The 16,138-nt window shown below is 33.5% G+C and overlaps 1 protein-coding gene across 3 annotated transcripts in view; it reads left to right on the plus strand.

Moving 5' to 3' along the window:
- Positions 1-14,798, plus strand: part of LOC118745727 (zinc finger protein 2) — a 611,899-nt gene extending 597,101 nt beyond the window's left edge. For all 3 annotated transcript variants that reach the window (XM_036479353.1, XM_036479355.1, XM_036479356.1), the window contains one exon: positions 14,157-14,798. In XM_036479353.1, the coding sequence (XP_036335246.1) occupies positions 14,157-14,182 (26 nt within the window). In that variant the 3' untranslated portion in view covers positions 14,183-14,798. The remainder of the gene's footprint in view (positions 1-14,156) is intronic.
- Positions 14,799-16,138: the final 1,340 nt, after the last annotated feature.

Below are 16,138 nucleotides of genomic sequence, written 5' to 3' on the forward strand. Positions count from 1 at the left end.
CAGGAGCGGTGCAGTAACCGTCAATATTTTAGAAAATTAAATTTTAATTAAAGCCAAAAAAAAAATAGTGTTTAACTTTTGAACAAAAAAGTATTTACTTAAAAATGAGCCGTATCAGGGAAAACGGGCAGACGCTATATGCTGGCTAAGGTGCTGAAAAGGAACGCACGGATCCTCTCATCCTATCTTTTAAGAGTGGTTATGGTGATCACCTCAAGTGTAACTCATACATCTCTTGCTTCTTATTCAAATCCGCCGGTTACCACAAAGCTCGCCCCAATCACGTTCAGGGAAAAATTGTTGGTTATTTTGTTTTTCTATTGTTTTAATATTTGCAATTTAAACCGCTCCTGGAGTGACTTGACAGTGGTTTGTTTGTAATAGTTCACAAATATACATTTATACTAACACAAGCAAACATTTATTTGATAGGCTGTCTCCCTTTGATTGCGGAGTAAAAACAAATTTAGTCTGTTCCTTTGAACTTCGGACTAAAACCTGTGGAACTGTCAAACTACAATTTTACGCTCTCAAATGAGAGTAAAAGGAGAACAGATGCAGAAGTGCATAGGAACGCAAAAAGCACTATTTCCTGTAAAAACGTCAGACGGTTTGTTTACATGTCATTGGTACTACACTGATTTGGCTGCAATATCACTAAATAATTATTAAAATCTATACATATTCAAATATTTCGTTGTTTACTTCCATTTTTTAACAAATATAAGGTACTTTGCTTTCACCGCTGTTAGTTTTTGCTTGCACATGCAAATCAGCTGATCGTTTGACACTTTTCATGAACTTACAGGAAAAAAACTCCGGACTAAATCCTGTAACTTCTGACTAGGAACAGTTGCTCAGTTACTCTCTCAAATGTGTTCCCACTTACAGGTTTTATGTCAATAGGAACGACTTCCTGCAAGTTCTGACTAAATCCTGTAAACCGGACTGCTATTGGAACAGACTAATTGTGAAGATACGTTACTATCATATATGTAATACTCCTATATTGGCAGTAAGAGCTAGTACCGTCCGAAAACACTACAGTACAGATATATCAATAAACACGTACGAAAGGAAAGAAACACATACGTTTATAAATAAACATGTACACAACGCATATACAAAAACGGCACTCAAGTACACAATACATTGACAAAAACGGTACTAGACTGTCTCGCTTTGATTTCGGAATGCTTACACATTGAGAAGTTAGCTTACTGCCAATATAGAAGTATTACATATATGGTTACTATCAATATAGAAGTATTAGATATATGGCTCTCCCATTCATACATATGCGTTTGAAATCGACGCTTTGCTCGATGCTCTTTGCTCGCCACTCCACTATGTTTTTGGCCTAAGTATATTATTATTATATTGTGAACTCCTGTTATATGCCCAAACAAACATTCCCAAATTAAAGCGAATTCAGATGGGCATTTACGATCGCATCATGCAAGTGTTAAGATAATAAGAGCTGCAGAACTGAACCACTCAGGAACAATTTTTTACAAGGGCGTGTAATTTCTCGTGTATACCAATGACATCGGTAACAAAAACGTCGAAGTCTGTCCTGCCTTTTCCAAGTTGGGTAAAGAAGCAAAGCGATTGGGTTTGATCAACGAAGACAAGACGAAGTATCTCCTGTCATCAAACAAAGAGTCAGAGCAGTCCCGCCTTGACACCCACATTGCCAGTTGTAATATCGAAAAAGTAGAGAATGTCGTTTACTTGGGAACCAGCATTAACACCGATAATAATGTCAGTATGTAAATCCAATGCAGAATCACTCTAGCCAACAAATGCAACTTTGGACTGAATAGGCAATTTGGGAGTAAAGTTCTCTCTCGACGTACAAAAACCACACTCTATAAGACACTCATCATGCCCATGCTGGTATATGGCGCAGAAGCTTAGACAATGACAACATTCGATGGCTTGGCCACGTCGTTCGAATGGGAAGCGACGTTCCAATTCTGAAAGTATTAAACTCGCAATCCGCTGGTGGTAGCAGAGGAAGAGGGAGAGACCAAGTGGATAAGAACTTGGTTTCACCGGGCATTTTCCATTGTCGTCAGTTGGCACAGAGAGAAACGACTGGCGTTCTTTGTGGACCTCGGCCAAAATGGCTTAGGGGTTTACAGCGCCAAATAAGATTGATTATTTACGGCAACGGTTCGTTCAAACAATTGCATAACCTTAGCTATCGCTTCGCCTAGAATTGCTACCAGGTGGAAACATTGCTAATTAAGCTCTTAAGCTGCCATTGAACATATAAACCATCAAAACTCCTACTTGCAATATTTCCAGAACATCCGGTATGGAAGAAGTAGTACACAAATGTAAACGAATTATTTGAGATCAGTGCACGATGACACATAAAAAATTGCTTGAGGTCCTTGATCCATTGTCGCGGGATTTGCATGGAAACGTTCAACCATTCGGGAATGTATTGATGTTGCCCCCAGGAGATTTTACGCAAACATTGTCTGTAATTTCTTCATTAACACTAGATAAATGCTTACCTGAAATAGTCAACATTGTGGCTAGACGAACATACATATACACACTGCAGCCGAGGGATTTTCGCGACAAGTACTGGACATTGGGAACGGAAATCTGCCAGCTAACGAGAGATTAAGACGAATTGTATTGCCTGATGATTTTTGTAACTAAGGAACATCGAAAGGAGAACTGATGGAAAGAATGTTTCTTAATTAAGAAAATTAATTACAAGCTCATTGAACGAGCTATTCTCGCTGCGAAGAATAAGGATGTCTATCAACTAAATAAAAGTAGTATTGACAACATTCGTTGCTTGAGCTGGTCTGCTCTTTTACCAGACTGCCAGGCCACTTGCTCACTCTGGTGAACACCACTAATGTTATTCAACCCAGCATTCAAAGTGACAACTGTTTAGCTGAGGGAGAGCGGGAGACCAGGGCTCAAATCGTAACATCCGTTCACGGATCGAAAACCATACGAAAGAAATTTACGTGATACGTCAGGCAGTATAAGCTGAATGAGACAAAGACTACGTTCACGTGCGTCATATTTCATATTTTTCATATTTATTTAAGAAATGAGGCTGTATCTTTAAGACTTTAGAGTCTTTTATAATACATCAACAGTTTGTAAAATTCAATGTTTGTACAAAGTAAACTTAAAACTAACAATATATCAAATAGCAACAAGAGATATTAATATTTGTATTTTTAACTAAAATTAAAATTAAGACTTAAAATTTAAGGCCAGATATAATAAAAAGTCAGGCATATAAATATAAATACGAACATACAAAATTTGGTTTAGTAGTAGAAGTGACAGAGACAGAGAAATGCTAACAATTTAATCGCAACCACATTCATTGTGCAGATTTAAAGTAATTATGCAATACCCTTCTGAACTCCGATTCATCGCTGCTTTTACGGATTCAGGAACTGAGTTCCAGAGCCTTACAGCATTAATGAGGAACAGCCTAGCTGAAGACAAGTAGGAATATTTGGGGACAATCAGACTTTGATTTCTATTAGACCTTGTTGATTTTAATTTTTCAAAAAGGTATTTTGGAGTTTTGAATTCTATAAGCTTATAAATAAATATACAATTTCTAGCCGCTAAGTATTCAAAAATGCTGCATCCTAGAATTTTGTTTTTCCACATAGAAACGTGGTCAATTCTTTTGAGGCCGTAAACGTAACGTATAACGTTATTAAACGCAACATCAATTTTGTGAAACGAAATAGAGTCAAACTTGCTATACACCACCCCACAGTACGTGATCTGCGGCACTATAAGCTGGATAGCTAACTTTCTTCTTGTATCTAAGGGTGTAAACGACGCTGACATTCTTAATCTACGTAAAACAGCATACACGTTACTTACAACATTATTCACATGGTCAGAACAGCTCAACATAGAATTAACAACAAATCCTAAATTTCTTATCTTGTCAGTCATAATCAGGACGCTATTACCAATAAACAGTTTTGGAATATCTTCCACATGTACTACACGTTTACTAATGGGCAACACATACGACTTTGCAGCATTTAAGCAAAGACAATTATCGTGGGCCCACTGTGAAATTGCAGACAGGTCACTATTAATTTTAAAACACAAATCTTCAACAAGACCAATTTGACTGGACAAGTACAATTGAATGTCGTCAGCGTAAGCATGGACGTTGACATAGTGGCACACAGAGAATACATCATTCACAAAAAGACTGAACAAAAGACGGCCAAGGACAGAACCTTGCGGCACACCCGAGCCAACAAGTTTAGATGAAGAGGAGCCAGTCTTACACATTACCTTTTGAGTTCTTCCTGCAAGGTAGCTGATCATAAGTTTAACAGAGCTATCAGAAAAACCAAAGTGGTATTTAAGTTTTTTGCAAAGCAGGTCATGATTCACCAAGTCAAATGCCTTAGAAAAATCCAGAAGGCAAAGAAGAGATAGGTCACCATTGTCAAACTGTATCCGTATATCGTTAACTATTTTCAACATAGCCGTAGATCAGCTATGGCTTGGTCTAAACCCTGACTGCAATGGCGATAATAAATTATTTTCCTGTACAAATGAGGAAATCTGCCCTGCCATCAACGACTCGCATACTTTTGAGAAGGCTGGTAAAATACTTATAGGTCTGTAGTCTCTAGGATAAGTAGCAGTGCTCTTTTTGGCTACAGGAATAATGACAGCCTTTTTCCATTCTGTTGGAAAACATGAAGTTGTGAAACAGTGGTTAATGACATGAGTTAGAGTTCTCAAAAAAAAAGGCAGCACAAGTTTCACAAACTTCAAAGATATTCCATCCTCTCCAATGGCATTAGACTTGATACTCATCACAGATTTCAAGACTTCTGATTCACTTACTCCGTCAAATTGAAACTCTTCTTTTAGAGCAACATTGCTAGTGAAAACTTCAGCTGGAGGACTTTTGCTGTTTCTGCTGACACTGATAAAATAGTCGTTGAGTATGTTTGGGTCAATTTTACAATCAGACTTCGATTTTCCATGCACATTTAGGTTTTTCAAATTGCGCCATAAATCTTTTGACGATAGTGACGGGTTCAATTTATAACTAAAGTACAACCGCTTTGCATTTCTTGTAATGACAGTCGCTTTATTTCTTGCAGCCTTGTATTGTGACCAAGCAACGTCAGAGTTGGTTCTTCTCCATTTTGCATACAATTTATTTCTAGTTTTTATAGCTGAGCTGACCTTATTAGTGTACCAAGGACAGGAGGTATTCATAGCCCTAACAATGCGAACAGCGACATGATCGTCAAATAATTCAGCAAGGGTTTTATTTAAAAAGTCAAGTTTTTCATCTACAGTCTTGTAGAACCAACAGCTATCCCAGTTAACATTTGACAAATCAACGAACAGATCAGTAAGGTTAACAGACTTCAGACCACGATACATAAAAATAACACTATCAGCAGGACAATTCAACGACACATCTAATGCACAAAATATTAGGTTATGGTCAGAGACAAAAGACATTTGGTCAAATTTAAGAATATGGTCAAGATTAGACGTAATAACCAGGTCTAGTAAGCTAGGTTTCGAATTGTTGGCGTATCTTCTTGGTAAGGACTTGTTGACTACAGCAAGACCAGCAGCGGTTACATGGTCAAGTAGTTCAATAGTATACAAGTCGTTTAACAGCAGGTTAACATTAAAATCACCACATATAACATAATATTCATATTCAATTAAAAACGCGGATAATCTGAAAAATTTGTTTTTACGTGACGAGTAATACGATATCATATGTGACGATTCGAGCCCAGGTTTAGAGTTGTGGTCGAGTTAGAGTAGATGAGGAGGTAGGGATTACCTTTGCGAGTGTTTGTGTATCGAGCTCAATGAGTCCGTATAGTTTATAGGTGCACATCAAATCAGCCACGCACTTCATATTCCTGATATGCGAGAGAGAGAGAGAGAGAGATATGCGGGCAGGCTGATGAAGCGGTAGCGCAAGATGTGACCGTTTCACCGTGTATTCATTGTGGGATTCCATTGGAGGAGTCATGCTCTAGCTGCCTTAGGCTGCTGGGCAATGAGCTGGGATTTATCCAGGGATGCACTCGTGCAGAGCCTTAGTGTGGTTTGTAAGCAGTAACTTAATACCATGCCAAAAATTACTCTGGGAGTGGAGTGTGGGTGATGCTCAAAGCACCGTGTGATAGCCAAGCTGGGTTAGCGTTGACCATAGCTGAAAATGCCAGCGACTTATCACTTCACTAAGTTCAGCGAAGAGATATTTGAGAATTGCATAAAAAATGCATACCCAATTAAACACGAGCGAAGTACGTTTAAAAACAAGTGCGTCTGTGTGTTCGCTGTTCTTTGTTCAAGCGGGAAATGCATAAGTCGCTTAAACAATAACATATGCGTCGATAAACACCGTTGTGGAAGAAGACTAATCAGTTAATTATCCAACGGAATTTTTGAACTCGATTGATCTTCCAAGGATGGCCCCACATACTTAATTGAAAATAGGTGTGCCAATTATCACGTTGCGGAATATTAATCAGCTAAAACTCCGCAACGGTACGCGTCTCGCAGTTAAGAAATTGATGAAGAACGTAGTGTAAGTAAAGATTTTTACGTGGCCTTTCAAAGGTGAAGAATTCCCATGATTCCGACCGATACACCATTTCAATTTTAAAGATTGCAATTCCCAATTCGATTGACATTCGGAATCACAAGCACTAATGCTCAAGGTTATGCTTTGGAAAAGTGTGGTTTAGAGTGAGATGCGGATTGGTTATTAGATGTTGCGTGTTCCCGTGTCGGCAAACCAGATATCCTTGAGATCAATGCAGAGAATGAAAGCACGACAAATATTGTGTGCACACAAGTACTTATTACAAAATCAAACTCATATGAAACGTATGCTTTGTTTCGTTAATAATTTATCATCCATGTAACAGGAATATGCCACAGCAAAGCGTGGCAGGGTATAGCTAGTTTAATTTATATATTTTCAGTTTATTTTACATATTGCATAATCCTATTTAGAATATTTGCAAATCAAGATTTCTCAAGTACCTTTCGTTTGGTACCCATATTGTAACATTTCATTTATTTTATCAATTTAATTGAGTTAAATTTTCAAACAGGTGGCAAACCTCCTCAAACATATTTTCGACTGTAAGTCTTCTTAAAACTATTTAGTTTGATACTCACATTGCAATATTTCGTTTTTTTAATCAATTTAACTGAGTTACAATTTTAAATAGGTTGGAACCCCCCGCAAAAATATTTCCAGCAGTCATGTTTTTTAGACCTCTTTAATTTGATTCATATATTGTAATTAGTAAAACTCTAAAGTTGAATACCCACATTGCAATATTTCATTTATTTTATCAATTTAACTGAGTTAAAATGTTCGAATAGGTTGCAACCCTCCTCAAAAATATTTCCAGCAGTCATCTTTTTTAAACCTGTTTAATTTGATACCTATGTATATTGTAATGTCATTTATTTTATCGATTAAATTTATTTAAATTTTCAAACAGGTAACAACCCTCATCAAAAATATTTTCGGCTGTAAGCTTTCTTAAAACTCCAAAGTTGAATACCCACATTGACATTTTTCTTTTTATTTATCAATTTGACTGAGTTAAAATTTTCAAATAGGTGGCAACCCTCCTCAAAAATATTTCCAGCAGTTATCTTTCTAAAACCTCTTTAAATTGATATCTATATTGTAATATATCATTTAGCTTATCAATTAAATTGCGCTAAATTTTTTAACAGGTGGCAATCCTCCTTTAAAATATTTTCGCCTGTGAGCCTTCTTTAAACTCTTTAGTTTTATACCCACATTGCAATATTTCATTTATTTTATCAATTTGACTGGGTTAAAACTTTAAAAATAGGCGGCAACCCTCCTAAAAAATATTTCCAGCAGTTGTCTTTCCTTAACCTCTTTAATTTAGTATCTATATTGTAATATATCAATACGTTTATCAATTAAATTGCGCAAAATTTTTTAACAGGTGGCAACCCTCCTTAAAAATATTTCGACTGTAAGCCTTCTTAAAGCTCTTTAGTTTGACACCCACATGACAATATTTTATTTATTTTATCAATTTCACTGAGTTAAAATTTTCAAATAGGTGGCAACACTCCTCAAAAATATTTCTAGCAGTTATCTTTCTTAACCCTCTTTAATTTGATACCAATATTGTAATATTTCATTTATTTCATCAGTGTAATTTAGTTAAACTTTAAAACAGGTGGCAACCGCAATCACACATATTTTCGGCTGTACGCCTTCTTAACACTCTTTAATTTGATACCCACATTGCAATATTTCATTTACTTAATCAACTTAACTGAGCTAAAATTTTCAAATAGGTGGCAACCCCCGTCAAAAATATTTCCGGCAGCTATCTTTCTTAAACCTCTTTAATTTGATACCCATATTGTAATAGTTTATTTATTTTATCAATATATTTGGGTTTAAAAATTTTCAAATAGGTGGCAACCCTCCAATTTTTTGCGATATCATTGGTTCTGGTATTATACCGAACAATACAAAAAAATTATTCAAATCGGTTCAGCCGTTCTCGAGTTTTGACGACCGTGACATACGAACACAACATTTTTATTAATATAGATTGTGGTTCAAGAAAAATTTCCAACAGAATGAAAATTTTTTCTTGTGCTGACAAATTACAACAAACCTTTCTGTTATCTTGTTTTTGTTTTATCGTTAAGAGCCTTTCTCTAACTTTTCGCCGATCGAGAAACCGTCGTGAAACATAATGTTCGTAAAATGTACATTTTCTCGCTGGCTGGGAAGCTTGCTACTTCCTGTGTATGAGCGCTTGGTATAGAGAAATAAAAATATCTCTTTGCACAAATAAAAATTTAGTTCGTTAAATAAAATTGACCGCAAGTTTCCTTCAAAAACATGCAGTTGGTTTTAAACAGCATTGACAGAATATCCAAAGCTGGTACGTACTTCTGGTCTTAGGTAATGCTTTACCAAAGTGTAGCAGTAGTAGAAAAGCAGAAGTAAAACGACTATTTTCTCCTATAAATATTTTCTTCAAGGCATATTTTTTCAGTGTAGTACTGAATGATCAAAACTGTTTGCATTCAACCAAAATTTACAATCACGATGATTGCGAATACTTTTGTTACATTCACATTCTATACTGAATGGAACTCTGCCATTCAACAACACATTACGTTTGTTTTTGTTTCAAAATAATTTAAGTCACTCAGGAATGAGGTTTTTTTTATACAGCCAAACAATCAAAATTTTGAAACGAGTGCCAAGTGAATGCAGATCCTACTGATTCAATCATTTTACAGCTCTGGTTTATATCTGTAAAGTTTTACAAAATTTAAGAGAAAAGTATGTTTAATATCGAGTAAAACTGATGTTTATTTTTACAAAGTCGGCTAAACATTAAATGAGATATTCAAATTTTCATGACAAATTATTTCAGAATATTGCGTTCACTACAAGGAGAAATCGGTGAAAGCTGAATTAAAAAAAAGGTTAAGCAAAAATTTTTGAGTTGTATAGCCAAAAATTATCTTTTTCTTATGAAAGGTTGAATAACTTTCCCCCGATTTTTTAAAGTAAAAATTACTATACATATATTAAATGTCAATTTTGCATCAATTCAGGAGTAGTATAGTTGCGTTATAAAATAGTGCATGAAAACTTTGCCAAATTTAAAAAAAGACGAAAAAATGAACACAGAAAATACACACAGATCTCTTAAGTTTTCTAAAAGTTTATATACATATATCATTCGAAAGGTCTAAACTCGATATATAGTCAACTGAGTTACAAGCTTATAAGTGCGGAAAACCGGTTGTTTAACACTAAATAAAGAATGTGTGGGTGTGTGACAAAAATTTCGTATCTCGATTCTTACTTCACTCGGCAAAACCTACCTGAAAAATAACATGGCTTACCAGGTATTTTTACTTCATTATTATTTGTAGCATTGGGTTATAGAGCACACAAATTTGTACTTTCTATATTTAATTTAAAAACTTATTAAATACAATAAAATAACACTCAAGAAAAAAAAAACATATGAACATATAATATATACGAATAATCCAAAATAATTACATACATACATACATACATCATTTTTTAGTGTTTGTTATTATATCTGATTTCTTCTTTTATGGGAAACGAGATGATTATTTCTTAATTCTAAGTACATTGATTACTATTTATTTGAATATTTTAAACAAAATAGTTAATCATTAACATTTAAACAAACACCAAATCTTTTTTGCTATTTAAGAAACTAACTAAAACTAAATAGGCTTAAAATTATTGGATTCTTTAAATTTCTTTTTAAAATGTGAAAACAAAGACAAATAAACCATCACGAAAAATATTCTTTTGTGCATTTACATGTGTCCTTGACCTCAGACGCTATATTTCTCCATGCCAAACTAGTCATGTCTGTTCTACAGCAGTTTTTTCGGTATATTTAGTTCCATAAACATGTTTTTTTTTATTAATTCGACTAAAAAAAATTGAGGATGATGATTCCGCCTATGAAACGATCATGCTTATTGCAAAAAATGCCGCGCACTACTAATCTCACCTCGTTCAGAAAACCGTATCGCACGTGCGATACGCATGCAATATTATATCGCAGCGGTGTCGCACGTGCGATACGCATGCGATATTATATCGTAGCGGTGTCGCTTTCGTGCAAGTGTGCACAGTTTTCATCGCTTCCTACCAATTCGCACGTACTCAGCATGCCGATGTCGCATTCATATCGTATCGCATGTCGCATCGCATATCGTATCGCTCTAATGTGCACCGTACCTTACTTGCTGTCTCCACAGGCAAAAGTTTTTATCTTGATAATGTTATCAGGCAAAATTTTGCCCATGGAGACCGCATATTGCTCTTGGCAAGCAATAATTATCAGAGCTTTTATCTTGATAAATATTGCCACCAATTTGGTACTTTGACAGCTACATTTTCATTTGCGCGATAGCTTCGTGGAGACAACATTATCGATATTTCAATATAAAAGCAAAAATTTAACTGTTTTCTATCAAAATATGTGTTATTATTTGCTTGGGTGTGAAATAGAATATTTTTTAAACTTTTTAATTGATGAAATCCGGCAAAAATTGCCATCTTATAAATGCTTTTATCAAGATAAAAAGAGCCCACGCACAAATATTGCCGCTGATACAATTTTTATCAGGCAATAAAAATGACAGTTGGTAGGCAAAAACTTTTGCCTGTGGAAACGGGCCGTTAGGAATTTCCTTACACGACACGTTACTTCTGGGACACCCTGTATATGTATGTACGTACACATACATGTGCGAGCATTTATGACAAAGAAAGTGTGCACATTCATAATATGATACACTGAAAATAAGCTATTTTATTATATTGATAAAGGCAAAAGTAAAAATAAAAACAAAAACAAAGATGCGTAAAGATAAATGCAAAAATGAAGGCCAAGGTAAATTTAAACATTTTAATTACATAAGGGCCAAGGTGAAGGGGAATATGTAGATGAAGAAAATGATAAACATAAAGGTTAAAACAAGGATGAATATTAAGAAAAAGATGAGAATGAGGATATCGATAAAAGTAAAGAAAATGGTATATAAAAGTAAAGAACATGGTATAGATAGAGACACAGAGACTCAACCTGGGAACTATTTCGGGATTTTCGGTACTCTCGGGACTTATGGATATAACAATCGATATTTTTATGAATTTTTGTTATCGCTTTTGGTATCGATTTTATTATCGATATTTTTATCGATTTAGTTATCGATACTTTTATCGTTTTATTATCGGTTTTGTTATCGGTATTTTTGTCGATTTTGATATCGATTTTGTTATCGATTTGGGTATCGATTTTTATATCGATATTTTTATTGATTTTCGGGACTATATATTGGGATTTTTGGGCCTATTTCGGGACTTATTTTCGAGACTTCTTCCAAAATTGCAAAAATCTTGAAAATCCCGAATTAGTCCCGAAGATCCCGAAAATCCCAAAGTAGTCTCGAAAATCCCGAAGTAGTTCCGAAGATTCCGATAATCCCAAAGAAGTCTCGAAAATCCCGAGGATACCAAAAATCTGAGAATAGTCTCGAAAATCCCGAAGTTGTCCCGAAGAATCTGAAAATCCCGAAGAAGTCTCGAAAATCCCGAATTAGCCCCAGGATCCCGAAAATCCCAAAGTGGTATAGAAAATATCGAAATGGTCCAAAAATCCCGAAGTAGTCCCGAAAAATCCGAAAATCCCGAAGAAGCCTCGAAAATCCAGGATTAGTCCGGAGTATCCCGAATTAGTCCCGAGGATCCCGAAAATCCCAAAGTAGTCTCAAAAATACCGAAATAATCCCAAAATGCCGAAACAGTCCGAAAATCCCGAAGTACTCCCGCAGATTCCCGAAATATTCCAAAAATCCTGAAATAGACTAAAAATCTTGAAGTAGTCCCGAAGATTCCGAAAATCCCGAAGAAGTCTCGAAATTTTTCAACATATATCGTGTATATAAATTTAGAAATCACTGCAATTTAAATTTTTTAGAGTTTTGATAGTTTTGAATTTCTGAAGTAAATTTTAAATAACTTGAGTGGAATTCCAAAATTTTCTAAACTTTCAAAACTTTGTGAATTTGAGAAATTTTAGTAAATTGCAATAATTCATTATAATGATGAATACTAGATTTCTAGACATTTTTTATTTTTCAAAAATTTTGAGAATTGTTTGTATTCTAAAAAAATATTTCTAAGTAAAAGTGTCGAATATACGAAATTGATCAAACTAAATTAAAAGTTTTCGAATGTTGAAAACATTTTCATATTTCGACGTTTTTGAAAATTTAAAAATTTTCGTAATTCTTGAAGATTCAAAAAATTTTTGGACATTGATGTATTCTAATTTTCAAAACATTTAAAATTCTCTAACTTTGTTATATCAATACAAAATTTTGGAAAAGCTCAGAAAAGTGGAAAAATTTTGGAATTTTTCAAAAATGTTAATACCTTTTAGAATTCTAAGAATTTTGGAAATTATCCTAAAAATAAGAAATCTCAAGAAAGTTAATAATATTACAAAATTCAAAATTTTGGAATTTTCGTTGTTTTCTGAACCTGTGAAAATATTTAAACTTGCCGTGACTTTCAACTGTGTAAAATAATACAAATTCAAAAATATAACAAAAAATGTAAAACTTAAAAAATTAAGTACATAATTTCAAAATTTTGAAAATTTCGTGAATTCGAAAAACTGATAGGCCTACCTAAATAACATAATACTTCCAGCTTAGCACACAGCTAAAATTTCAAACTCAAGTGAAATTTGACACACTTTTTCCATGAATAAAAATTTTCAAAAGCATCCACTCATTAAGTTTGTTCCCCAAGCTTCTCGAAGTCACTTCGAGTTACATATACGCGCTCCGCAAGTAAGTTTTCGAGTACCTCTCCCCAATTTCCCCTACCTGGATCCGCCACCGCAATATGGGATATAAATTTGTAATGAATTAACGATACTTTTTACACAATTCTCGGAAACTAAAGGAGATATCCAAAAATGGATAACGTCATTTGAAATATCTTCATTTGTTTAGTGTGACTGCGTTATTAACATAATTTGTATTAAATTTCCGATAAAATTTTAGTCAATATCTCGGAAACAAAAGGAGATATCCAAAAACTGATAAAAGCAATCAAAAAATCTTATTTAAAAACATATGACTGCATCTATGACTAAAAATCGTCAATGTTTTATCCAGGCGACGATATGTAGAGAACTGAGCAGTGCGTGAGCATTTCGATACTCTGTAATTCACTAAAGCAATGCTTAAACCTGTTGAACTACCACTTAAAAGAATTTCGTAATGTTTTTTTTTTACTTATCCAACTTTTATGACAACATTAAAAAAATATATAGAAAATAGTGCGACATCAGAATGTGACTTCTATTTTTGAGAACGCCATGTTCCTTAAGTAGAGGTTAAGTTGTTAAACAACGTTAGAGGTTGGCGAATGACATTAATTCTCAAGTTGTTCACAAGAACTCTTCAAAAAATATGTATATTTTTGCATATTCTTTAAAGGCTAATCGCTTTCATTTCTTCAATATTTTCAGTCAAAACAGCAGTTTCGGAAACCTAAGGCATTTTAAATGACGAACGAAAAAGAATGCTCATCTGATGAAAAACGATAAGTGAGGGAGATAAGAAAAATGCCAAGCCGAGTGATAAATGCAAAATATACTAAAAGTTAATGAATACTCGCATGATGTTTAATGATAACAAAAATGTTATACTAAAAGACATATACACATAGTTCCTATTTTGAAAAAAATATTAGCAACGTAATATAAAATTTAACACTTAGATTTAATATAAGGGAAGAAGCTATTACATTATTCGATATTAAGCGGCTGATATACACGAGTAAAAGATATACATAGACAACACAAAATTAATATTAGTTGCAGTTAAGCACTAAGAAAATAAATAAAAAGGGCACATAGTGATGAAGGTGAGGACACGAGGCATAATCGAAGAAGTGTGCTCTAAAAAAAGTGACATAAAATATTACAATATTTTTAGGTGTTGTATAAATAACACATACTATTAAAATTGATTCAGAAAATGAATTATCCAGGAAATAAAGCTGGGGTTTTTTAGTCAACCCTAAACTAAGCAACAAACATACAAGCATATTTTACTCGCGTCTAAGATAAGTCTATTGCAGAATATGAATCTAAATTAAAAAAATAAAATAAAGGATAAATATACTTTAGTAAACGCAAATATAAATAAAATAAATTTTGAAAAATACGCAACAAAGTTCCTAGCATTTTAGTGTGCTACATACTATTTTGCCTTTGTTTATCCCTTTTATTGAAGTGAAAAAGCTAAATGTCTGGCTAAATTAAATCTATTGTAATGTTGAAAAAAGTAATCAATGACGCAATGAGTAACGTTATGAGGTCAGTGAAAAATAAATTAAGCAATTTATATTTTTACCTTATAACTATTAATGGAGATAATTATTTAAAACATTGGTCGGAAATAAAAATTAAGTTAATATAAACAACATCCTGTAAAACTTATCCATAAAAAGTAACGCTCATACGAAGCATAATAAAGTCACAGCATTGCAAACCAATCCTTAAGAGTATTTCAGCACCTTTGAATTTATATATATATATATATACATACACACCAACAGATATACATACTAACTATTTAATAAACAGCATTCGACGCTGCGAATAAGCGAAACGAACAATATCGCCTACATACATACATGCATAGATATATCCTTACAATGTACATACATACATACATACATATGTGCCAACCAAAAAAAATAATAATAATAAAAAATAAGTAATAAAATTAAATAGAAAAACAATACATACTACTATATGCAAATCATATTCAAACTAAAATTAAGTATATGTATGTACAAGTATAATAAAAAGCAGGTAATACTCATATTCCGTCATCCATCAATCGAAAGTATGTAGTTTGATGTTAAAAGATAACGTGCAGCACCCAAATCCACATTTTCACACAAGCCAGTAATATTTGAGGATTGTGCAATACATACTCTTACCCTAATTTAATTTAATTTTGTTTAGGTAACCTTAGTTAGTTAATTTTAGTCTCTATTATTACTACTTTGTTCTATTGAAATTATTCACAATTCTACACATGTTTAAAATTGAACGACGTAACTATATATATAGTTAAAAACTACTATGCTACGATGTGGAAGATTTCAAAAAAATAAAGGAAAACGCATTTGTACATATAACCAGGGTTTCGTGATTTTGAATTAATCAAATCCCAAATACAAAAATCATATTGATTTCTGAGTTGAAAGTTGTATAAAGTTGTATAAGATCTTAAATAAAGTATTTAAATAAATTTCATTTATGATTTGATTCCTCAGGAATAAAATTGATTAGTGATTTAATCTTGATTCGCCAAATAAAAAAAAATAAATTTAATTGTGATTTGATTCGTCAGCCAAATAAAAAATACAGGTGTGAGTTGATCCGAGGAACAAACAAAATTAAATTTATTTGTTGTTTGATTCGTCGACCAAAAA

Source organism: Rhagoletis pomonella, unplaced genomic scaffold, assembly GCF_013731165.1.
Source record: "Rhagoletis pomonella isolate Grant_MI unplaced genomic scaffold, Rhpom_1.0 Rhpom_scaffold_00009, whole genome shotgun sequence".
Classification (NCBI taxonomy): domain Eukaryota; kingdom Metazoa; phylum Arthropoda; class Insecta; order Diptera; family Tephritidae; genus Rhagoletis; species Rhagoletis pomonella.